Source organism: Ostrinia furnacalis, unplaced genomic scaffold, assembly GCF_004193835.3.
Source record: "Ostrinia furnacalis isolate ACB-3 unplaced genomic scaffold, ASM419383v2 OfSCF6787, whole genome shotgun sequence".
NCBI classification, from domain to species: Eukaryota; Metazoa; Arthropoda; class Insecta; order Lepidoptera; family Crambidae; genus Ostrinia; species Ostrinia furnacalis.
Window position 1 is genome coordinate 398,176 of NW_021137026.1, and position 24,464 is coordinate 422,639.

The 24,464-nt window shown below is 42.9% G+C and overlaps 2 protein-coding genes across 3 annotated transcripts; both read right to left on the minus strand.

Annotated features, from left to right (window-relative positions):
* Positions 1–2,006: 2,006 nt before the first annotated feature.
* Positions 2,007–15,164, minus strand: Myc (bHLH transcription factor Myc). Of its 2 annotated transcripts, none has more exons than XM_028318366.1 (3): positions 14,870–15,164; positions 12,429–13,091; positions 2,007–5,683 (listed from the first exon to the last, which is right to left on the minus strand). In XM_028318366.1, exons 2-3 carry the CDS (start codon positions 12,979–12,981, stop codon positions 5,118–5,120), a joined length of 1,119 nt encoding a protein of 372 aa, XP_028174167.1. In that variant the 5' UTR covers positions 12,982–13,091; positions 14,870–15,164; the 3' UTR covers positions 2,007–5,117. The 2 variants fall into 2 exon arrangements, with proteins under 2 accessions (XP_028174167.1, XP_028174168.1); XM_028318367.1 differs by lacking the exon at positions 14,870–15,164 and adding an exon at positions 13,235–13,481.
* LOC114362814 (exocyst complex component 4-like) lies at positions 13,017–24,464 on the minus strand. Its single transcript, XM_028318350.1, has 9 exons — positions 24,439–24,464; positions 23,910–24,065; positions 22,239–22,360; positions 21,166–21,341; positions 19,611–19,742; positions 18,164–18,313; positions 16,676–16,909; positions 16,480–16,572; positions 13,017–13,091 (listed from the first exon to the last, which is right to left on the minus strand). Exons 1-9 carry the CDS (start codon positions 24,462–24,464, stop codon positions 13,017–13,019), a joined length of 1,164 nt encoding a protein of 387 aa, XP_028174151.1.

Consider the following 24,464-nt stretch of genomic DNA (forward strand, 5'->3'; position numbering starts at 1 on the left):
CAAGTTTTTTGATTAATGATTAAAACATTGAAAAAGTGACCAGAATAGCATGATTTTTAATTTATATTCTCAAAATGTGATGTATTGGGATCACGAAAATTTGCTGAGAGAGTTGAAGAATAGCATCAGTCGCATTTCAATTTCATTTCAATGGACGAAATACGGCAAAACAGGGAACGCTTCATGAAAAACAAAACTGAGTGGATTCCCGGAGCCATAGTGTTACATGTTTCTGTTCATAAAGTTCAGTCTTCCACGTCGAAAGATTCTACACCTGGACGACCACTCAAGGAGTTCGACGAGTCCAGCAAAAAGACGAAAAGAAGAAGACTTTTAGACCTCATTTCCTCAAGAAGTACTTGAGAACTGATATTGGCTGCTGAAGCTGCAGCGCAAATGTCTGCTGGCCACAGCAACTTGGCAAGTCATTAATGTTGTCCCAGTCTACCCACTAAATTAAAAAAAACTGAGATTCTTTGTTCCATATAAATCGCAAAAATGTTTATATCGAAAAATTGATTTTCATTAAATTCTCCATAAAAAACGGGAATTTCATGCTTTAACACATAACACATCATAAGACCAATTATTATTATACTGTAAAGTTAGTTTCTTCTTTCCTTTTTAGTCTGTTTCTCTTGATTTTAGGAAATTAATATTTTATTACCAAAAAAATTTTTTTTTCAAACCTACCTATAATAATTATAATAACAAGCCTAATTAATCTTAAATTGCACAAAAAAGTAAGTAATGCGTGTATTAAACCCATTAAAGTAAAAAAATAATATTGTCCAGCTAGCTTGTTCTACTCGAATCACTGTGCGTCGTAACGTTCTGCTACGCAATCCTCATTTTTTAACAGAAGTTATTATAACTTTTTGTACCTACTAAGCTTATAAAGGTAATTAATTCGATGATAATATTTGTTTGTAAGAAAGAGATATTATTATGATTTTCGAAAGCAAGGAATTTTCCTGAGAATACCCTCTAGACTTAGAACAAAACTCACATACAAACTATTTTCAACCGACTTAAAAAAAGGAGGAGGTTCTCAATTCGACCCGTATGTTTTGTTTTTTTTTCTATGTTTGTTACGCGATAACTCCGCCAATTATGAACCGATTTGAACAAATCTTTTTTCGGCGTATAGGTAATACCTCAAGGGTGGTCCTATTTAAATTTAATAATAGAAAAAACAACCCCCAAGGGTGGAAAATTGGGGATGAACTTTTTTATACGCAATATCTCCGCCGAATAAATCAATTTGAACGATTATTTTTTTGTTGAATAGGTATTATCAAAAGGGTGGTTTCATGCGAATTTGAAGAAAATATTTCACCCCCAAGGGTGGAAAATTGGGGATGAACTTTTTTATACGGAATATTTTTAATTTTTAGTTTTTTTTTGTGTTCACGCATTTGAAGTCGGTTTTATTTTTTTAAAAAGTTAATTATTGAGGCTACTTTTATAATTATCTCAATGTCTCATTCTCATTCATTTAGGTGTAGGTAGGTAGGTACCTGCTAATGGTAATAAAGTAGTAATGCTAATTTCGCTAAATGTCAGAGTTCTGCTATAGTAGGTAGGTACCTATATCCTATATCACATTCTAACAAAGTTGCCATGGGATGGCGGCAAATATGAATATAACTTCTTTACTAATTTAATAAGGATCTAGTCGTTTGCATACCGACTAACTTAACAAATTAGCGTCGTTTTGACTAAATTTATAACTGGATCTAATTAATTGGCTTGGACACACCTGGCTACGAGCGTCATGAGTAGTAGGTATCTCATCATGACGCACTATTACCAATTTTTTTAATAATTTGATATTACCTTGATATTTTACATTTTAATCGTGTGTAGTCTCTATTAAAGTGTATTGTGTGATGTGACTTAATACTTAAGTGTTTCCTATTATTTATTTCTATCTTAACTAATAATTTATTAAGGGTTTCAGGAAAAGGAATAGGATAAGTTATAGCAAAAAATAAAAATCAGAATCTTTTTTTATTGACCGAACCCGACAGAGCTAGTAAAACTTCACCTTAAATACCACAAAGGTACATACATAATCACAGAGTATAAACATTTTATAAATCAAACCCGAATTACATCGATAAGTATAAAAATTACAATCATTAGCCAAACGTTTCGTAGCTCTGCCAGAACCCGGCCCTAGTATTTATTTCCATATTTAATGATTATCTTAACTTTCGGTACAGATAATTAAGGAACAAAAAACCAAAAAAAAAAGTTTCTCTCCATACATTATAAATCAGACAAAAATCAATTATAGTTATCGTACAGTTAAAGTATAAGTACAATAGGTACACATTACATATCGACAGCTACCGAGCGCCGCTTCAGAGATGGCATCGTGCAACGTTAATAATAGGCGGATCTTTTGCACCGTGCACTCTCTGTAGGGGCGCCCGAGCCACCGCGCCCCGCGCCCGTGGTCCCTCCCCGCGGTGGCTAGGTGTTACTTACGTAAACGATACTACCCAAAGAAAAGTAAAAATTAACAACTATAACATGACTTATTTACCAACCTTATTTATAAAATTTACAAATCAAACGCTTAGTAAAAATTTTCACGCTCCTATTTTTTTCTTATTTGGCAGTGGTGGAAATGTGCCTTGTCATAATAGTGCAGTATTTTCTTCGTCGATATCGATATCATGATCTGTCTACCGATTATAAAGCTGATTCGCTTACCATAATTAAATCTTTAACTACTGACTTTTTCCTAATGTAATTCTACATTCTTACAATGTCATCATATCACCGAAGTAAGATAATTCTTTTTCGGACAACTAAAACATTATTATCTTTATTATTTATGTCAAGCTAAGAATAACAAAAAAAAATTAAATGCAGGTACAACATTCGAGAATTCGTAACTCTCTAGTTAAGAAAACTAAACAATTACTAGAGAAAAAAAACTCGTTTACAAAAAATGATGACAATATCTATGACCTATTACCCTAGTATATACACTTTACGCCTAGTGGAAGAATAAACTGCGAATCTTTAACACGATAACTATTAGACTTCGTGTAACCACTACTTAGAACAACACTATATTACTACATATTTTATAGTATATCTCACAGAAAAATATTTTTCGCAACTAATTCGAGTATAAACCTAATATATATATTTATATATACATAGCAAGGCACATTCCGCACACAATTAAAGCCTTTGAACGTACAAAATCGCTGACCATGTGCTTGATAAAACATCAACTTCTATTGCAAACCTGAACAGTAAAATAAAAAAATCCGTCATCGTATCATCATGTATAAAAAAATGCATTGTAAAATTGTACAGTGCAAGTCGATAATTTTATCTATCTGGCCAGGTTTAATATTTTTATCGATACTCAATAACTATCGCGAGTACATCACTAAACTTACCGCAATAAAAATATCATAAAGAAAATGCACAATTTACTATTAGTAGGTACTATGAGGAACTATGTCTTGGTTATATTTTAATATTAAAATCCTTTTCGGACTCTTAACTGAATCTATAGATTTTGATGTTGTTATCAAAATACACAGTCTATTCTTAATCAGACGCATTTGTCACTGAGATTATACATATTAATGTTTATTTTCACTGAATGTACGTCAACTGGACTATATTTAACAATTTTGTGTCAATGGTAATTTTCATGATTGCGTGCATTTACCGAATCGTCGAATAATAATAAAAAACTAATTATGAATGACCACTAAGCGACGTAATTATGACGTATGTAATAATCATAACCATACAAATATAAAAGTGCAAACATCTAGCGTGCGACCGCGATTACATGTTATTATTATATACTAGATCTTTCGCCCAATCTTTCTAATTCATAAAGTAGGTACTTAGGTATATAGACAGACGACAGTCGCGCGCGCACACCGTGTGAACGGCTCATTTACAGATAAATTACACATAAGTTAAATGAGACATTATTTCATCATCAAAAGCAGCTGGTGCATTGTATGTATATTATTAATTAATAGCTTCAAAAAATGGTCCAATTGCAACAATTCCAACGTTGTTATTAATTAAATATCGCTTCGGAGTTAATCGCGTGACTAAAATGTAAAAACATTAAAATTGTTAAAATTCACTAGGTACGAGTAACAAAACACTACAAAAAAACCGTAAGCGTGCTAAACCTAAAATATAGCTTTCCATTTTAATATCAACCTCGTTCTCGGTCGAAAATAATCCTACGAATCGGGCCGAAACATATAAGTGGCCAAACATCGCCAACCACGCGCGCCGGCGTCCACCTCTGCCGGCGCTGACCTCTCACACTTCTCCCGCTCTGACTGACTCGGGCTCTCTGCCCCACACAACACTATAGCGATTTGGTCGCTTGGTCCAACTCTTCTGATTCGGTCTCTACGTAGCAGTTATCGACAACTTATCGGCAGCAGAACCGCACGACTAAATCGCCAACGTGCTCCCGTATCGAAACTAAACGTGACACATCACTAACTAGGGAGGTCCAGTAAAAATCTTTCAATATGAAACAATTCATCACAAAATGTCATATCTTTTTTGATTAGTCAACACGGAGTAAATCTGTAATGCGCTATGTCAACTATGTATACTTTTATGATAATTCAAAAAACGTTTTAGAGGTAAAACCAGTCTACTAAGTTTCTGAAGCAGTCTGTAACTATCGAGATATTTTACTGAAGACCTAGGATTTATGTTAACAACAGCTTTATGGCTCACTTTGGCACTGCAAAATATCGTTTGAGCAAAACTAACCGCAGTTATTGCTTTTCAACTGCACACATTACGGTACGTTCCCACAGAAGCAGAGTAAGCCGTAAAAAGCTGACTTTTCATTCGAAATAACAAATTCCAACAATATTATAGGACTCCACTCTACACGTACTATTTCGCCGTCAACACGGCCCCGGGCACAAAACAATATGGGGTTTCAACCGTATCAACAATAGAAAACCGAACGTCCGTTAGTACGTCCAGAAGCAACTTACATCAATATTAACAGTCCTTTAGTGTCACGTAGAGTACTCTAGCGGTTCCACTCTGGAACGAATAATGACCATCACTTTATCAGACGGCGTTCAGTATGTTCGGTAGCGCGCCGAAAGCGTCGTCCTAAGCTTTTTCAACTTCGTGATCAGCTTGTTCTGTTGCTTCTTGAGGATCTCTCGCTGCAAGTCCTCCTCGCGCAACTTGCGGCACAAGGCGGCGGCCTCGCGCAATATGACCACTTTCGGCGCACGCTCCTTGTCTCTGGTCGCCGGAATCTGTTTCTTCAGCTCATCGAAGAGGTTTTTGAGACCGATACGGCGAAGGCGCTCCATGTCGTTGTGTATCGAACGACGCTCAATCTCTGGGGACTCGCCTTCGGAGTCAGTGTCGGTGTTGGAGCGGCGGCCGCGACGACCGGGCCCGCGGGTGCGGCGGCGCTGCGTGGTGGTGGAGGAAGTGGCGATACCAGTGGGAGGAATGAGGCGCTTCCTGGCCGCGGGGCGCGGCGAGCGGGGCGACATAGCGGAGGCGACGGTGCGCTGGATGTGCTGCCGCTCCTGCGCCGACGGCGCGCGAGGCAGCGAGTCGGTGCGCACGTGCGGGCTGACCAGCGTCTGCTGCGACGTGCCCACGGACACCACATCGATCTCCTCCTCTGCAACAAACGAGAACACGTTCAAAATTCGAGCTCCCGACTCCAAAATGCATTTCGCGATTCAAAGCCGCACCGTTCCGTTTCTCGCAGTTCGTTCATTCATTACGCTCGCATCACCATAAAAGGCGGGCGTCGATTGTCATGCCGCATCTATACACAACTACGGGATTAGATCTAGGCAGGGAGGCGAGATGCGACTGCAGTAGTCAGGTGCGCGGGAAGGGGTGGGAGGAACACGGAAGGGGGGAGGGCGTCGACCCCATCGTACTACCGCAGCGTCTGCCGTCATCGATCCAGACGCCTGACGTCACGGCGCGGCATTCGCGCCAAAACGACAGCGCGTGCGCGGTTCGCTGCGGCAGCGTCCACTCTCAATGGACTTCGGATTATCAACCGGTGGACACGCTTTCCGGCCTTCGCTCCTGCCATTTAACTGCGCTCGATTCGAAATTAACTGTCACGCGACGATTGCACGATAGGACAATCCTACTACTAGTACAATGCACACGCATTTACGGATGACATTGATGGGCAGTACCTACCTACCAGATTGCAATATTTTCGGGAGATAAGCTTTTTTATAAATGTGAGAAACGTACGGAGTTGCATGGCGTCAAGAGTAACTGCCTCAACACGGGCGTTTCACTGATATAATATTCCTGTTTTATCTAGAACCAAAGCCACAGGGCGTAGGGCTCCCAAATGAACAGGTTGTTTTAAGGATAGCAAAATTAGGGGGATTTTGCAATTCTGGTAAGTATGGGATGATGCGATGCAGTAGGAGTGATAGTGTCGTTTCTATGAATGACTCGGCAGCGGGCAGGAGTCGAGTTGGAGATCGCATTGCACGTATCGGACTGCGGATGTGGACGGCCGCTCGTGTTTACGCCGTAGTGCATGTTTCGCGGAATTAGCAGCTCGAACCGCACTATCCGGTTACACCAACAAATAATTATGTCAGCGGTTCATTGTGATAGGTTACCGTCTCGCCTGCAGTGAATGCACGCTATTTACGTAGCCCGCAAGGACGAGAATTTCCTATAACATCTCAACGGGCCGCGCTTGAAATAGAAACTTGTTACGTGGGCAGCTGTTCGATACAAAACGGTATGCGAGTCAGGGACGCTCGGGAAATAGGTTTTGCAACTACGCAGATCGAAGAGAAAAAACTACGCAACAGACCAGAATTCAGACACATTATCTACCTTAGCAACGATAAATTTATACACCAACGCGATCTTTTTGCTCGGTTTCCGCATAGTTACGCGGTCGGTTATCGTGGTTCGACTCGATCTAATTTGAGGATCGGCGCCTGTCGTCAAACGCGTCTCATGAGTCTAAATGTAGGCATGGGCGGGGTTGTCGCTTTCTGCATTGACTTTAAACTGACCAAATCGACTTCTGTCTGTCGCTAGCTACTGCTTGATCTTCTTGGACGCATAGAGTAGAGAGTAGCTTTGAAAAGAAACCTTAGAAAGCATGAAAGTTGATGTGACAGCCCTGGCTGGCAGGGCGAGTGTGCTGGAGTCAATTTACACGCGACGATTTCCTCCTGGCGCCAACGCGATTAACACTCGCCTAGTATTTGTTTCAAGCTCTCTGTAAGCGATACGGGCCGTATTGTCGCGGTGCGCCGCCGGTTCGGTCTAGTGCATATCTATTATATCGCCATCTCGCTGTTCCAATTTTAAACGATACCAGAGATTATCCGCTTTTTATTGTCTGTTGAAGCGACTGGTATCATGAAAAAATGCCAGCTCTCACCGTCTTATTGCGGGCTGAGCATACCTATGCCGGTACCATAACGCGGATCTTCCTCCCAAGAATTTGGTGTTTAAAACCAACCATAGTAAAATACTGGTTCCTTATTTTGTTCACATAACATTTAGGTAGTTAGCTACTAGCGGTGAGCTTGCGAATTTTGGGTATAAGGAAATGCTATGGGTTTTACCAATCATCGAATCCTCGATGCAGATGCAAAGGTTGTATTATGCAGCTTCTAATTCTCCAAACCTGACGTATTCAAACAATGACTCATAAACGTTAGCTAAACTTATTGAGACGTTGCAATCGCAGTCGCCGCGGCCAGCTATATTTATGTCTTACTTCTTAGATTTAATTGCGACCTGGGTGTTTTCTAATAGAATATAGAAATCGGTATTTTTAGTTTTTTGTGTTAAAGATACAGGTGTTTTTCTAGAGAAAGTGATTACTTTAAAATCGCTCCTATTCAGAAGTACTGAAAGTCCCAGTGTTTAGCTTGCTGTGCCGTCGTCCGTACAAGAACGGTGTCGCTGTGACCCGGTAAGGCGAGGGCTAGCACGCTCCGCTGGCTGCGAGAGGAGCCAAGTTCACTGGCATTTGAGTGCGATAATTAAAAATTATCGTGACGCGAGCACGCAGCACGCCATCCTCTACAGTGTGCTCTAATGGCGGCATAATAAACGACCACAATAAAATATATTCCCCGTACTTTATGAGCCGTTAAACTCAGATGAGAGGCAAAAACCTCACTTTCTTGGAAACCATGGTTATATAACGTTATCGGTTTTAGTGTTTCATACAGCTCACGTACAATACCTACCTGTAGTAGGTACTTCTTTATCAGATAAATCGATTTGATAACGATAATCCATCTAATCTAACCGATTCTAGTACTACGTTTCATCTGTGTTAGAAAACACATAGATAACCTATATTTTGATACTTTTGACATCTGTCAAACAATAGTGATGCAAGGATTGCAAAATGTATCGATGAAACAAATAGGCTAGTTAAATAATATAATAATTATTGTTTTTTATCAGCCTGTATAGGTGAACGCCTCGAATGAATGTGGGCGATGCTAAGTACTTAGTCGGATGCAACGTGCCAGTTCTTAACTCGTCGCTTATAACTTTGATAGTAAACTTTCTCATTATCCCACGGAACTTTAAACGGAAATCGCTGAGCCTTCGCATTCGTTAATTAAACTTCTACCTCACTCCATATGGGAGCGTTATTTCAGTTGCGTTATGCAACCGGGCAAAGTCGGTCATCTGGCCTCTGCCGTGCTCTCGAGATTGGCTGGCCTGTTAAAATAGAAGCTGGTAATTTACGACTTGTATGTCTCATAGATCGATTGAGCGTTCGCACCATCGAGCGACCTTGGATGGGTTCGCTAGGAAGTTCACGGACGCGGCAAACGCGAAAAGACGTGACGCAACATTTTTTTATTGCCCATTAATAAGCGGAAGGAGCAGTCACATGCCTACACGGCCAACTTAACTTGGGCCCAACGTATTATTTGTGATTTTGATATTTATGTACAAAGCGATATAATTGTTCAGTTAAAATTCATGTGAGATAACCATTCAAATGTTATTAGAAGCACGAGACTTTAAAGAACTCAATAAATTGATAATTAATATAATTGTCGATTGTTTCACATGAACTGGCACATTAATATTGATAACTACTTTACATTTATAATTTTCCCATCCTTGACTTTTAAGTAATTGTGCACTAAAAGAATAGGACGATCTCCTTGAAATCTTTGCGATTTTCGTTGACATTTCCGTAGTAATAAATCGGTTGTATCGATTTCAAGTTGTAAGATTGCATATTATACTACGCTCATTACTACGCAATAAAAAAACTAGTTTCGGTTTTGTCTCCGCGTGAACTTTAAAAATTATGTTACGCAACGGAAAATAACTAGAAATTATCATTCAATTATTATACAGAAGCAAATTCGACCCATATGATTAGGAGATCAAGGAGTTAATGTCGAATTTATCTTGTTGCGATGCCATTTTATCGTCTGTCACTGCGCGTAGCTGGTTTTTTAAACGATAAGACAAAACAAATTTATGTTACGGTGTCACATTGTATTATTGTTATCGGCGTGATAACTGCCAAGGCCGCGGGCTAAGAAGTCACACACACATCGCGAGTAGAGTTAGTACTGATTGTTTAAATATCTAAATGCATATTTCTGCGATGATAACACCAAGGCCGTTCTCACTTCATACGCATGGGCCAGTGTCTACATTTAGGATTATCAGTGGTCGTGATAAAAAAATTAGACACGTTTCATATGGCGCCACGTTTTACATAATTATTTTGAAATTAAAAGATAATATTTTTTAAATTTTACGCAGAAATTTAGGCACGCCCAATGTTATCATACAACATACAAAGTCATAAGGTAAGCCAGTAAGTATCTGTTAAGATACAAAAGTAGGGCAGCGTAGTTAGTTAGCGACTGGCCAGGTTGGGCCCGCAACATTTAGGTCGCAACTTGGTAGGTAACAAGCGAGTGAGAACCGAGCAAATTGCTTTAACTACGCACACCAACCTTTATTACGCACAAACGATAAAACGCCTAACACAATCAATTTTTAACTAAAACTTCTGGTTTTTATAACATCTGGCAGTTCGGATTTCATAACGTTTTTACAGCAAAATTCAAATAATTATCGATATCATTAAATTGCCACGTATCGAGTTTTGACATCCCTAAATTAATTAGTGTAATTGACCGAGATAGACCGGGAAAATGTCGACTGCTTAATTATCATTCTAGAGCTCTAATACTATGCTTAGCAAGTACTAAAATTTCGCCTGTCGACCACTTGGTTTAGAAACGCCGCAGCCTTGGCTTACTGATTGATACCAATGTGTTTAGGGCGACCGGCCAAACCGGATCTAACTGCCCCAAATTGCCCTTATAGGAACTTACAATTCAAACCATTGCCCTACTTTTGAGGCACATAGTTACAAGCTAATATTTAATCATTGCGATAGCATGTGAGCTAAACTGAAATACCCTGCTAGTCGTATAATCGTACGTAAATTGTAAAACATAAATAGGGCGTTTGCGAAACCTTTTACTGCTACATTAATGTAGAAACATAAAATGTGTCTGGAAAGAATACGATGCGCGTAAAACATCGTATGATAATAAACATGATTTACTATGTTGAACGCGGCATACGCGAGCGGTACGAAATAGTACACTGTAAAATAAAACTCGTACTCATCGCTGATAGTCGTCATTGTCGCGTAGAAGTTGTAAGAAAATTGGCGCGAAAAGGTGACAGCTTTGCCCGTGTATGGTTGGCGGATTTGTGGCGCGTACGATAAGTCCGCGCATGCGTAGTAAATTCTTGCCGCGCTTGCCTAGTGTTGTAGTGCGGGCGTTGCGAATCTTTTAATCGCATTCGATATTCAATAATCAATTTAATGTCATCATGTATGCAAGTGAATATTATATTTTTAACTAATTTTGAGCGTTCCATAAGTAAAATATTCCGTAAACTGTACAAGTTATCTTGCGACTTATACCGAACAACTTAACGATTAATGGAGATGCTGTCTATCAAATTGTCGTCCGGCGATTCTAGACATGGGAGTACCGAGCTCTAAACCGGTCTGGCGAGCAAGCAAGCTTCACTTCAATGAGATTCCATTTCATTCCGTTGCATTCTTATACGAATAACGGACAAGACAGGCCAAGATTGTCGGAGCAACTGTAAACTAAGTTTGTTTTATTTTTAATTGGCCGGCGATGCTACATTGTCGATTATTATCAATTAGTTTAATGTGAAATGACATGTTTATTTGAATAGATAGTCTCTAAGTAGTTGAATGTAAACAAATAAGACTACCACAGTTTATGAATACACATGTTCCACTATAAATAGACGAGTAGGTAATTGTGATTACAAATAATATAACATTGTTTGCATTTGTTTCCGCATTAAGATAATAAACAACAACTGCATTGACGTGTAGTTAATATTCTCATTTAAATAAATATTTGCCTTAATTTGAGTAAGATGATATCTGAATTGTTATTTCCGAAGGGGCTTATCGAAAATGTATATCCAACATTATCTTAAGTGAAATCCGAGTCAATGCGGCACAAAAAACCAGATTAGCGCGATTGAGCAGTTGAATGGTTCGTTGATGCAAAGGATATTAACCCTGCAGTCAGCGGGAAGCGTTAACTCATAAAGAGGATGCGCCAAGGTCGGGACGTACGTCTCGGTCGACGCACGGCCGACCTGAGCGTCCTAGCCGCCCCCCGCTCGGGACCTCAAGTACATGCAAGTGTGGATTAATCCTGGTCGTAATTAAGCGCGTCAGTCCCGCGGGATGAACCGGGCGAGAAGGTTGCGCAATCTGACATTAAGGAAGGTTGGGGCGTTCAAGGTCGCATTGGGCGAAGGTTCCGGAAGAGCGGTGCCGCGGGTGCGTCTAGACGCGGAGGGGGCGCGGGATGGCGGTCGATACGCGCAGTTTCCCGCGCTCGCGGCACGACGCCTGCGTCCTCCCGAATTCCCGGTTAAAACTTACCCGCCTACTTTAAGAAACCCCTAACAACCACTTCGGGAATCGATTGCGTTAATTACATGAACATCAAAAATATTTCACAATGAAATTCGATTACGGCGAAATTAAGTCAATTATGCTCAAAATCAATAACTACAATTTTTATTGATGAGATGACATCGAATAACATGGAGTTTAATTTATAAGAAAAGTATAAAAGGACGAGCAAACGGCTTAATAAAAATAAACGATATCGATATTGAGGCAATCGGAGTCGTTTTGTTCTATCTGAAGATTTTCAATAAGCTGGCATCTCTCGTAGCGGCGATTTGAATTTCAAATTGCGAGTCGTATATAATTTTATTGAAAAACAATAATAAAAATTATAGGGTTGCATAATATGATTAATTAAAAATAGATAACTAACCTGATTCGCAAGAGTCGGATGGTGTCTGCACTCCGAGGTTGTCGAACTGTTGCCGGGCCAAAGTGTACGAATGGTCGGCAGCGACTGCGGCTGAGTCTCTGAGCAGACGGAGAGCTGTGCCAGCGACGTCCACTGTGTGGCGGAACTGTGGCGGCTCGTCCCCGTCCAGGGATGGCGGAGTCTCAGGTCTGGGTGGAGACATGTTGTCCCGCCGGAGCAGGCTCTGTCCAGGCGTAGCCGGTGTGAAGTCAGTGGGCACAAAAGTATTTCCAGGGTGCACCGAATCTGCGCAGGAGCCAGCCCACATACAATCATGGTGCACGATGTTTTCTTTGTTTTCTCTCTGTTCCTCTTGTGTCTCCATTATACTCCAGTCGGATTCATTCTCCGGTACCAAGTCCTGGAAATTGTCTGGTGGAACTAAGTCCAACCGCTCCGCCTCGTACTGCACTTGGGCCCAGAACTCTGAAGTCTGCGTCAACTCCATGGACTCCTCGTCCAGGGTCTCCCATACGTCGAAGTTGAGTATCTGAGCGTCAATTTCGGGCGACATTTTGTATTTATATCTAATCTAACTAAGTTTTAAAGCTAAGACGAACTCGTCGATATCACAGGCCCCCTTATCACAGGGACGATGCGCGCGAAGGTGTCAACGCACACCGTCTGCAACAACAGAAAATTAAATATTAGCCAAAATATTTTCTCGCGCAAAAGTTTTATGAAAAGTTTTAAAATTTGAAAAAAAAATTAAACGTTTTTATTTAAATGCCGATGATTGAAATAATTGAAATTAAAAATGATTGTACCTTCACAATATTTTTAAAAAGTAATCACAAGTCACTAAGTCCGATGACCATCAATGAATGAACTGTTCCGATTGAGCGGCACAACACAAGTGACGGTGACAGAAAATTGTCAAATAATTTTAAATTTAAACTGAAAAGTTTCAAACACAAGGGGTGTTGACCCCCTTGTATTTACAAACAAATCGAGATTGCGGACTCCTGTGGCACTGGAGAGGAAGTGCCCACTGCGAAGCCCGAAAGTAGACTGAAGTCTGGATGCGAACACGTACAGTTTTAAAGAGTACATTGGCCTTGGGTCCTATCCCACTTTTGTCTAATAACAATTAGTTATTGTCCTGCCGCCAACCCTCGTCGATTTTTTTCGGATTTCTCTACCTGCGGCGGAGGCTGGGGCCATATGCCGGGTTCGGCGAATTTCCCTGGCCTGCGAGACAGGTAAGATTTCCGCAAAAAGTGTTGTTTTGTTTACATGCACATAATGGCGCGAAATGAGTGTTTACTAATAAATCTAATGGCACGAGTAATTTTCCTGTTACTCGCACTTATACAAGACGACTAATGGTTATTATGGACTTTGTAAATTTATGCTTTGCTACATTGTTATTTTTTGAGTTGAATTTAAGTTAGCATTTTATCGAAATATGAAAAAAGCGAGAAATAATATGTACCCACTAAATAAAAAATATTAAAATTCGGACTTATTTTTATTATTAATCTTTAAAAATAACATGAAATTTTTCCAATTATTTTTACCAAGGAAGAATGCATTGTAACATTAATTGTAATATTGTGCAATATTTACAGAAACTACGAAAATTATGTCACAATCACAAATCGATTATTACAATTTGTATTATTAGTTATTTTATTTTTTAGAAAACTTCTTATTTGCAATTAATAATAAAGATTTAAATTTTTAAACTTGTAGCAATTAGTAGGTAGGTATGAGATATTTCGTGTAGTAGGTACGAATTACAAAGGAAATTTTATATCACTTTTTTATATTATTTTTAATAGAATAATATAAAGTTTAAAGTTTGCTAGATAGACTGAAATACGAAAGAACTTTTTTCGTCCCAACTCTGTGGCGCCAAAATGAGCCTCACGTAGATAGTTAAAATAAAACTTGAAAATACATTTTGTGTGGAATAGGTACTAAAGTTGCAATTAATAAAATGATTATAATTATTTACTCCTTAGTGAATTTTAAAATTGTGTAAGCCAACATTTGACAGAAAATTATAAAAAAAAAATTTCAAAAATTACCGATACACAAAATACATAATTTGTTAGCCTTACAACACTAGTGTAAACAAAATGAAGATCAATTCACCGTCAGTCGACATTTTATGAGTACGTCAAATAGTGACATTTGAATGAAACAATGTTAGGAGTTATGGCGAATTGTAAGTGATAAGGTGGATTTGCGTTTAATATTCTCGGCGTTTCAACATTACGAAAAGGAATTTGGGCGCCGCCAATTCGAAGAAAACTCCATTACACTACGTATTGCCGGCAACGCCCCGCGCCGGTACCATAGTACAATTATTCGAATACCCACACTATAAAATATTTACAATCGTAACAGCATTCCTACAACAAGCCCTATCAACCAATAAAGTACAAATCACTCACCAAAAAAAGTTTGTGCAAAACGCAATCCGACCGAAGCCGACGAATTACACAATTTTACACAAGATTCTTCAGAATCTTCGACAAAGTTTTTTCCGTACACACTGCGTAACACTCACTGAGAATATGCGGTCGGTTATACAGTGTAAATTATTAAATACGCTTCTTCCGAGACCTCCGATTGAGTTTGTCAAACACTGAAACATTATTCGGGAGCCGGCCGGTTCGAAGTTTTGCCGCGCGTGCGTCTCTTGTGGCGCCGTGGACACGACTGGAGCGACTCGCCGACTGTCGCGGCCGCGCGCGGAAGCCGCGAGCGCGTAGCCACGCGTACCCCTCGCTCCTCGCCCCGCGCGGCGTTCGATGCCATTCACGAATTTCTCTGAAAATACGCCATGTCGTAATGATAATTCGCGTTGAAAAGCTATATTATGCTAGAATATCATCCAGCCCAGTAGTTTAAGTTTGTATCGTTCGAATTTTGTGTAGAAATCGGGAAGCGTTCGGCGTCTCGCCGGGCGGCGCGGGGTTTCATGGAAGGAAATCAGCGCAGCGGCATTCGTGGAGTACTTGCGATGGTCGATGGTGTGGGTGCGGATGGCTGTGTGGGTAAAGGCGCGGTTTTGTGGGAGGAAAATCGAGGAGGCGCAGCGCGGCATAGCTAGCTAGCTTTATAATTTTACAGTCGCCGGCCGGCGTTTGAGCGGGGAGCTCGCGCGCGGCCGGTGGCTGCCTCGGCCGCTTGGCCGCGAAGCCGGCCGGTCGACATTCCTGCGGTGGCAGCTTATGGCGCGAAGCACGAATGCCTGAGCGATTCTGATGAATTACCCGTTTTATTTGAGCGTCTACGCTGCAAACAATTAGCCGATGCAGCGTAGGAACGGCGTTTACTACACAGACGTTTTTACGATGTATTCTTTTCCTAAATCAATATTTTTAAAAGTTCTACATAGGTAATTGGATTTAGATAGATTACCGACAGGTTTGCTTTCTTTAATAAACATACATCGACAATAATGAATAAGGTCGTTTATTATCGTCTTCATTATCTTTCTAGGAACTTATAATATATTGTTGGCTTTATTTACCTACCTAACGAATTATAAAGAACTAATGAACTACTATTACGGATACCGATAAATATATGACATAGGAACTGCATTAGACGGTATTAGGTAGGTATTTATTTCCTACTTATGTAGGTATCATCTCAATCAAAAGTTCAAAATTGTAGGGTAATTGCGCCGGTTTTCCGTCCAGCTCCTGTTTTCGTCCATTTGACCGACTTGCCACAAACAAATACGGAAAATTAGAATACAAACCTAACTTNTACCTATATAATTAATTAATTATGTATTGTGAAAATAAAGTTAATTCTAATAATGTTTTTTTGATTGTGCATATTTTGTGCATATTTCGCCCTTTTTAGTGCATATTTGCATGCATATTTTGGCATTTTGATAGTGCATATAATCCGATGTCTACTAATAAGATTCACTGACCGCCAGCAGCGGCGCGACGCAACCGTGGAAGCCAGCAGCTAGTGAGCAAGTCTCGCCGCGCTGCCAACTACAATAATACTCCCTATTCCCAAGGCAATAAGGCTCACTAACCGCTAGCAGGTGCGGTGCCAGCAGCGGCGCGGCGCACTCGTGGAAGGCCAGCAGCGCGTGAGCGAGTCTCACCGCCCCGCCTGCGCTCACCTCCTGCAATAATGCTCCCTATTCCTACACTAGTAAGGCTCACTGAACGCTAGCAAGTGCGGCGGACTCATAGAAGGCCAGTCAGAAGTGCATGAGCCAGTCTCACCACACCGCCCGCGCCCGTCTCATCCTGAGTGATCCTTCTGCAATAATACTCCGTATTCCCAAGGCAATAAGGCTCACTAACCGCTAGCAGATGCGGTGCCAACAGCGGCGCGGCGCACTCGTGGAAAGCCAGCAGAGCGTGGGCCAGTCTCGCGGCTCCGCCCGCGCCCGCCTCGCCTTCCGAGTTAGACGCCGTCTCTTCCTGCCCGAGGTAGTAAAAGCACGCGATACGCAGCTGCAAACACATTATTAGGACTTACTAAAGTCTGTTCGCCGAGAGTTTATAAAACAAAATTAAATATCAGAGGTTCTAAACTCATTATAAATTGCGGCCCGCTAATTATTTTTGTTAATTTATTGAAAAAGTTGGTAGATTATCATTATTATCTCTTTTAAATTTACGGGAATTATTCCGGTTAGGGCATACGAGGGGATACGGATCAAACACGTGGCGTCCATGTGTTGGATAAAAAGTATTTCATTATTATCAAGTGGCTTATAGTGTATCCCAATGTTGGGCAAAGCCCTACCCACTGTCATACCATTCATTTCGGTCTTATATAAAATAAATCTATTCAATTTCACACATTGCGGCCCGCCGACCGGTGCGCTGCGTGGCTCGTACCATGGTACTCAGTGTGCGTTGTGACACACGACGCCCGCCATACAGAATGCGATAATTAAGCGACCGTCGCTATTGCAAGACATTTCATAATATTTATCAACTCTCGGCGAACGGACTTTATGAGATTCTAAGCTAAAACTTGCGCGGGTGCACAGAGTGGATACCTGCTCCGGACATTCGAATTTCGACACGTGTCTGCGTTCCGCAGCGGGCATTAATAGGCGGGCATTTATGTATGACCATCTGCCTCCCACTGCGCGTGTGGAAACCCGACGTACGCGTTCGCACCACACTGCGCTGCTCATACTACTTTTAGGTACTAACAAAAGAGTGTGCACCCGCGCGAATTTTAGCGTAGGACCTTAGACAAACTGTTCAGAATAAAAATTGTGTCTAAAGCCCGGTCCGTGAGTACGTAGAATTTGGCCAATGACCCCTATCTACCCATCCTTATCGCTCGCGCGTAATTATATTGCTGTCGCGACTGTGCGACTGGCACCCGCAGTGAGTGTGCGTGTATAGTAAAACTAAAGCCCGGTCTGTGAGCACGTAGAATTTTGTCCAATGACCCCAAGCTACCTATCCTTATCGGTCGCGCGTAATTATGTCGCGCTCGCACACTCACTGCGGGCGCCCGTCGCACAGTAGCGACAGCAATATATTTACGCCCGAGCGATAAGGATGGGTAGCTTGGGGTCATTGGACAATATTCTATGTGCTCACAGACCAGACTATAGACAGAGTCGAGATCCGACTCAACACAAAATCAGTACAAGAAGTTTGCACAATGGTTTTTCTATGCCACTGACTTAAAAAATAAACATAATAAAGTGACCACATCAACTAAAGCGTTAAATAACCCACCTCAAGATGAAGGAAGAGCAAACACTTGTGAGCGATCTCCTCAAAGATGGCGGCCGCAGCGCTGATGTCGCCAATGAACTTGTCGCTCAGCTTGATGCCCGACCCGCCGATTATGGTCGGCAGCGTCTTGATGTTCGTTGCGAGCCAGTCCTGTTGAATAAATACACTAAGTATGACAACGGCTATACAGGGTGTTAGGTAAATGGGTATATGAGCCGACACTAGCCCATGTTAATATCTAAATATATAAAAGGAGAAACTGACTGACTGACTGACAGATCAACGCACAGCCTAAACGGCTAAACGTAGGCACTTGAAATTTGGAAGGGACGTAGCTTAGGTACCGTAGAGGTGCACTAAGAAAGGAATTCCCGAAATTCCCACGGGAATGGGAATTAGCGGGAAAAACGGGATTCACGCGTACGAAGTCGCGGGCGGCCGCTAGTGGTCATATAAATGGTAGGGTGAAGTCAGAAAATTAATATCTTCATTTTAATTATTTTAAGTTTCATACAAATCGGATTTTATAAATTTTATTTTGTATGAAAATTAAAAAAAATAATGTTAACATGGGCTAGTGTCGGCTCATATACCCATTTACCTAACACCCTGTAGAGTGAAGTGAACCCGAACGAGTTAGCTGCGTAAGTAACTGGCGACCGTGACGTCACAACGATGCTCTGGTACGGACGAGGTGAAAGCGACGAGGTGCAGGTGGGAGAGAGATTCGTATTTCAGCGAGGTGAGAAGTTAGCTCAATCAGGTTAGATACTCAGAATATTAGATGGTCTTGCTAAGCTCATTCTATGGTGACTAGATATAACGGATGCGTATGCATAATAAACATCCATGATTATGGTATAAAAACATCATAACAAGTGAGTTGACACTCGCATAATCTCGTTGTAGACAGATATGCAAACCTCAGTATATGAGAACCGTCACGTTAACCAGTCGCAGCATCGTGGAGGTTCTACACAATGCTACATGATTCTAAAACTAAAGTAATCCACCAAGTCAAAAAAAAGTATTATTCAAATCAAATCAAAAATATTTTATTCAAATTAGAACGTCAAAATATAGTAAAAATAAAAAAAGGTAGCCGTTATGGGGCACTTTACATGTCTCCTTATCTTTTGGGCCCTACCAGCGCTTCGAGACAAACATAATATGGCAAGTGCTAAGAAGAAACGCCGGAACAAACTTAGTCACCACTAATTGCCAGGAATTATCTAACGGTAAGAGTAACCAAATTCAAGCACTTAACAGCGAGGACATAACAGCAATTTACATTTAAGATTTCAACTCACAATCGGAGCTTGAGTTGTAAACAGCTATGTAAGCCACTGACGTCACGTTAACCAGTCGCAGCATCGTATCGACGCTATTATTTAGTTCATAAAATCTAAAACTAAAGTCATTGGGTGATAAAAAATATGGGACTCACCATAGATTCGCACATCAGCGCCAGATCAGCCAGCGCGGTGACGTCAGACAGCAGCTCGCGCCGCGTCACGGCGCCGTCGCCCAGGCTGGAGCCTAAGATCTCGGCTTCGCGCTCGTACGCTTGGTTGAGCTCCTGTGAATCAAAATAAAGATTAAGCTAGGCTATTTATTTTCTAGTAAAATAGCAACAAATTCAACGAGATTCACGATGAAATAAAACCGGACCCAGGATCGAGGGAGGCTGGTGACGTCACAGGCCGCGCGCGACGCTTGCGCCGGACCACGCGGCTACCGAGGGTCACTGACCTGCGCAATATAGCAGCGAGGCGGGCGCAGTCGCGAGCGCGGCGCGCCTGTTACACATACAGGCATCGTAGCTATCTGAGTGCCCTAATTTTGTGGAAATCCTTGGGGGAGGCCTTTGTCTAGCAGTGGACGTCTTTCAGCTGAAACGAACTAAACTGTGGGAGGTTGCGGAGAGCGGTGGAGAGGGTTATTGACCTCCGCGCTGGCGGTGAATGCGACTTGGAGCGTGGCGGAATATTCCTTTTTAAGTTGCAAAGGGATTAGGCTTCAAACTTTTCTGTGGTTCTATGCTGGATCTTTCGGGGTCGGGGCGGTCTATCAGCTGTGTGAATAAGTATGGGTCACTGACCTGCGCACTGGCAGCGGAGGCAGGCGTGGGTTGTATAGCGGCGCGCCAGTTGGGCAGCGACTGCAGGAAGCGCACTATATCGTCGTCGGCCAGCCAGCGCGCCGCGCGCGACGCCTGCGCCGGTACAACACGGCTATCTAGGGTCACTGACCTGCGCAATATAGCAGCGGAGGCGGGCGCACACACACAGAGATCGTGTTGGAGCTATCTGGGTGCCCTAACTGTGCGAGGTTGGGGTGAGCGGTGGAGAGGGTTATTGACCCGCGCTCTGGCAGTGAACGCGGCGTGGAGCGTGACGGAATGTTCCTTCTTCAGATGCATTGCGATTAGGCTTGCTGTTTTCTGTTGTATCAAGTTGGATCTCTCGGGGTTAGAGACAGGTGTATAGTATGGGTCACTGACCTGCGCGCTGGCAGCGGAGGCAGGCGTAGGTTGTATAGCAGCGCGCCAGTTGGGCAGCGACTGGGAAGCGTACTATATCGTCGTCGGCCAGCCAACGCGCCGCGCGCGACGCCTGCGCCGGTACAACACGGCTAACTAGGGTCACTGACCTGCGCAATATAGCAGCGGAGGCGGGCCCAGTCGAGAGCGCGGCATGTCAGTTACACACACAGGCATCATAGCTATCTGAGTGCCCTAACTGTGCGAGGTTGGGGAGAGCGGTTATTGACCTGCGCGCTGGCGGTGAACGCGACTTGGAGCGTGACGGAATATTCCTTCTTCAGATACACTGGGGTCACCGCGTCGGTCGCAGACCGACGTTCGCGATCGGGCCGTATCGAGCGCATAAGGCGTCCGATCAGTGGCGAACCCAACTAGAGGGTTGTCCACCGCGGTGTTGGACCAAAGTTCAGCCTACGGTGGGCTCACTCTAGTGGGCCCGATCGAAGGAGCTGTGTACCTGCGCACTAGCAGCCGAGGCAGGCGTAGGTTGTATAGCAGCGCGCCAGTTGGGCAGCGACTGCAGGAAGCGTACTATATCGTCGTCGGCCAGCCAGCGCGCCGCGCGCGACGCCTGCGCCGGTACTACGCGCGCGTGCGCCGCGCGACACGCCGCTGCTAGCGCGCCTAACGCCGCTGTGGGTAAACCAATGCATTAGGAAAAATAAATACTTCTTATTTTAATATGATTAGAGTAGGCGCACACCGTTGATTTTTAGTTGGCCGATAGTTGTGCCCGATTTTAATTTGTATGAAGAATCGGCCAAATCGAATCGGCGTAGTGTGCGCACTCCCATACATGCCCATACTGATCAATTGCCCGAACTGCGTCTGCCGTAGCAGGTTGCACTCTGCCGCGCGCAACTCCCGCGATTCGGCCAGTTATAACCGCAAGGTTGGCATGGCCATGGGTGGTGGTGGGTTGATCAACTGCCCGACTAAACTATCGACGGACGAAAAATCAACGGTGTGCGACTCTCTTTAATATGAGTTCTAGGATTATAGTCTACACACACTAAAACTTGCGCAGGTATCCGTCTATTAACGAGAGGCTCATTTAGCCAAGCCGCTCATTCGCCTGAGCGTACTCAAGTGGATATAAGGCTTTATTGCACGCCCATGACGTACATTGACCCACCGCCGCGCACGTGGAAACCCGTCACACGCGTCCAGGCCACGCTTCGCTACTTAAACTATTTTTCGATAAAGACACGTGTGCAGGCGCCCGCGCGAATTCCGGCTTAGTCCTTAAACGAACCTGTAGTAGCCCTAAAGGCGTCAGAGCTTCCGCACGCGACATTAGTCACTATCGCTGTAGCAATAAGTACTGTGACTAAAGTCCGATCGCCGACCACGTAGAATTTGGTCAAACATCCTTATCGCTCGCGGGTAATTATATTGCTGTCGCGACTGCGCGACGGGCGGCCGCATGAGTGTGCGAGCGCGACAGCAATATAATTACCCGCGAGCGATAAGGATGGGTAGCTTGGGGTCATTGGACAAAATTCTGCGTGCTCACGGACCAGGCTTTACCTGTAGTAGCTCTCAAGGCGTCGGGCCCGCCGCACGCGCCGCAGCGCTTGGCGGCCAAGGCTGCGTCCCGCACCGCCTGCCAGCCCGCGCCGCAGCACGAGAATATCACGCGGTGGCTTTGCCTGCGAAAACATGCACTATTATGCGAAGAACTTACGACGCGATTTTTACCCGCACCCGCGGCGGTTGTGGAATGAGGGCTATCGTTTTTATTATTATTATTACAAGCTTTATATTGACTTCACTTGTAGGTATGTGTGGGACAAATCTTGCAACTGAATTTAAGACCAGTTCTCCTCAACCGATTGAGATGACAATGCAATGTTATGGTACCATTGAGCTGGTTTGATGATGGAGTCAGGAGGTAGCCATAGGAACTCGTAAATGAAACGGCGGAAACGTATCGAGTTTGTGTTCGTTGAATTCGTCTTCCCGAGCACTTTGGTGCTAAACGATGACCAGGGCTCTGAGATTGAGATACAACTAAAAAGTGTAAAATAAAATTAGTTGGTGTCACTGTCTTCGCTACTAGCAAGTGACAGGACCTTACTCAACAGTGGCGCTAACTGGTGAGCGCTAAAACGATAGCCCTCATTGCGGTTTTATTTCAAAACTCATGGGAACGGTTATTTGGGCGGTTATTCTAAAAAAATCGCGCCGCGCGCTAAGTCACTGGTACAAAATGGTCGCCGAGGCTGCGGTTACCGCGGCCCGCGCAATTCTACTAATCGCCCGCCGGTGTCGCGGGACCCGATTACAACCGCGACCGCTGCGGATGAAAACCGCGTCGTGAGTTGTGCATTAGTTTTTACATAAGTATCTGCATTCTACAGAAGCTGCGGGCCCGCAACCGCCGCGTGCGGGTGAAAATCGCGCCATGAGTTCTTAGCCTTACTATGGGAATAAAAATGTATATTAGACGTTGCTGCGTAAACTGACACACACAATATACTCGCATCGCACAGTATAAACTACTTTAATTGACAACTCCCAGTCCCCACATTATAGCCTGACCAGGAACATAAAAACCCTGGCATAGAGGCGCGTCAATTGCATTTGATAGTGCAACACTGAGTACAGTCGTACCTGTGTTAAATTAATAGGCTAACTTTATGTATCAGGATTCAGGATTACGGGCTAATTTGATATTTTCATAAATTAACGAAAAAATATTATTATAGGTAACCTAGTTTAAATAAATTAAATGAAACCATCAATCGAGCTAGTAGGATTTATTTTATTATTCATCAATAATCAAATTCCAAACTTGAATATTCAACTGCAATGTCTGCTCATGAACGCTTCAAACTCGGTACTTGAAACAAACCACAGCTAATTTTCATAGTGGACTGTACTGTACGATAAACATGTCAGTCAATTTGTCAACCTTTGTCGGAAACATTATTCAATGAAAATATTGTCCGAACCCTTAGTATTTCTCTTCGATAATGACTGACATGCAAGGTGACATGTCAATGAAGTTTTCAGTTAATGTTGCCATTAATAGAAATTAGTACCATTAGTTTTCCGCAACATGGCGAGGGTTTTTTATGTTCCTGGTCGGGCTGTACAAAAATATGTTTATTTTACATACAAACATACATACACACACACTCGAAAAACATAACCCTTCTTCTGACGCAGTCGGATAATAAAAAAAGACAAACTTGCCCGCTCGTTGTAGGCGGCGCGCGCACGGACTGGCGCCAGGCGGACGGCGCCTTCATGGCGGCGTCGATGGCCGCGCGAGCATTCGCCGCTAAACGCTCGCTCTCGCCCGCGCGCACGTAGTCCGTGATGAACGCGCGGAGCGAGCATTCGCCGCCCCTGTGAAGACGAAACATTAAGGTCCAGTTGCACCATCTTATTTAACGTCAAAAATCTGTCAAACTCCATAAAAAAACCCCGGTCATTGTCATAGTTACGGTTAAAATAAGTTTTTAAGTAAAATAAGTCTAGTCAATATCAGTTACACACCACAGACACATTCATACAACGAAGAAGTTTCCAACTTTTTTCTATTAATATTTCAAAATAATGTATAAGTAAAATAAAACATAAATGCGAAAGAATCATGAAAATATATCTTCAAACAGAGAAGTTATAGGGCCGTAAAGTTGCGCTTGCAAAATAAATCCGCGCCATGCGAAAGCCTCGGCGTGTGACGTCACGCCACTAACGGATTAGGCCGTTTACTGACTTGTCAGCGCTACAGCGGCACGACAT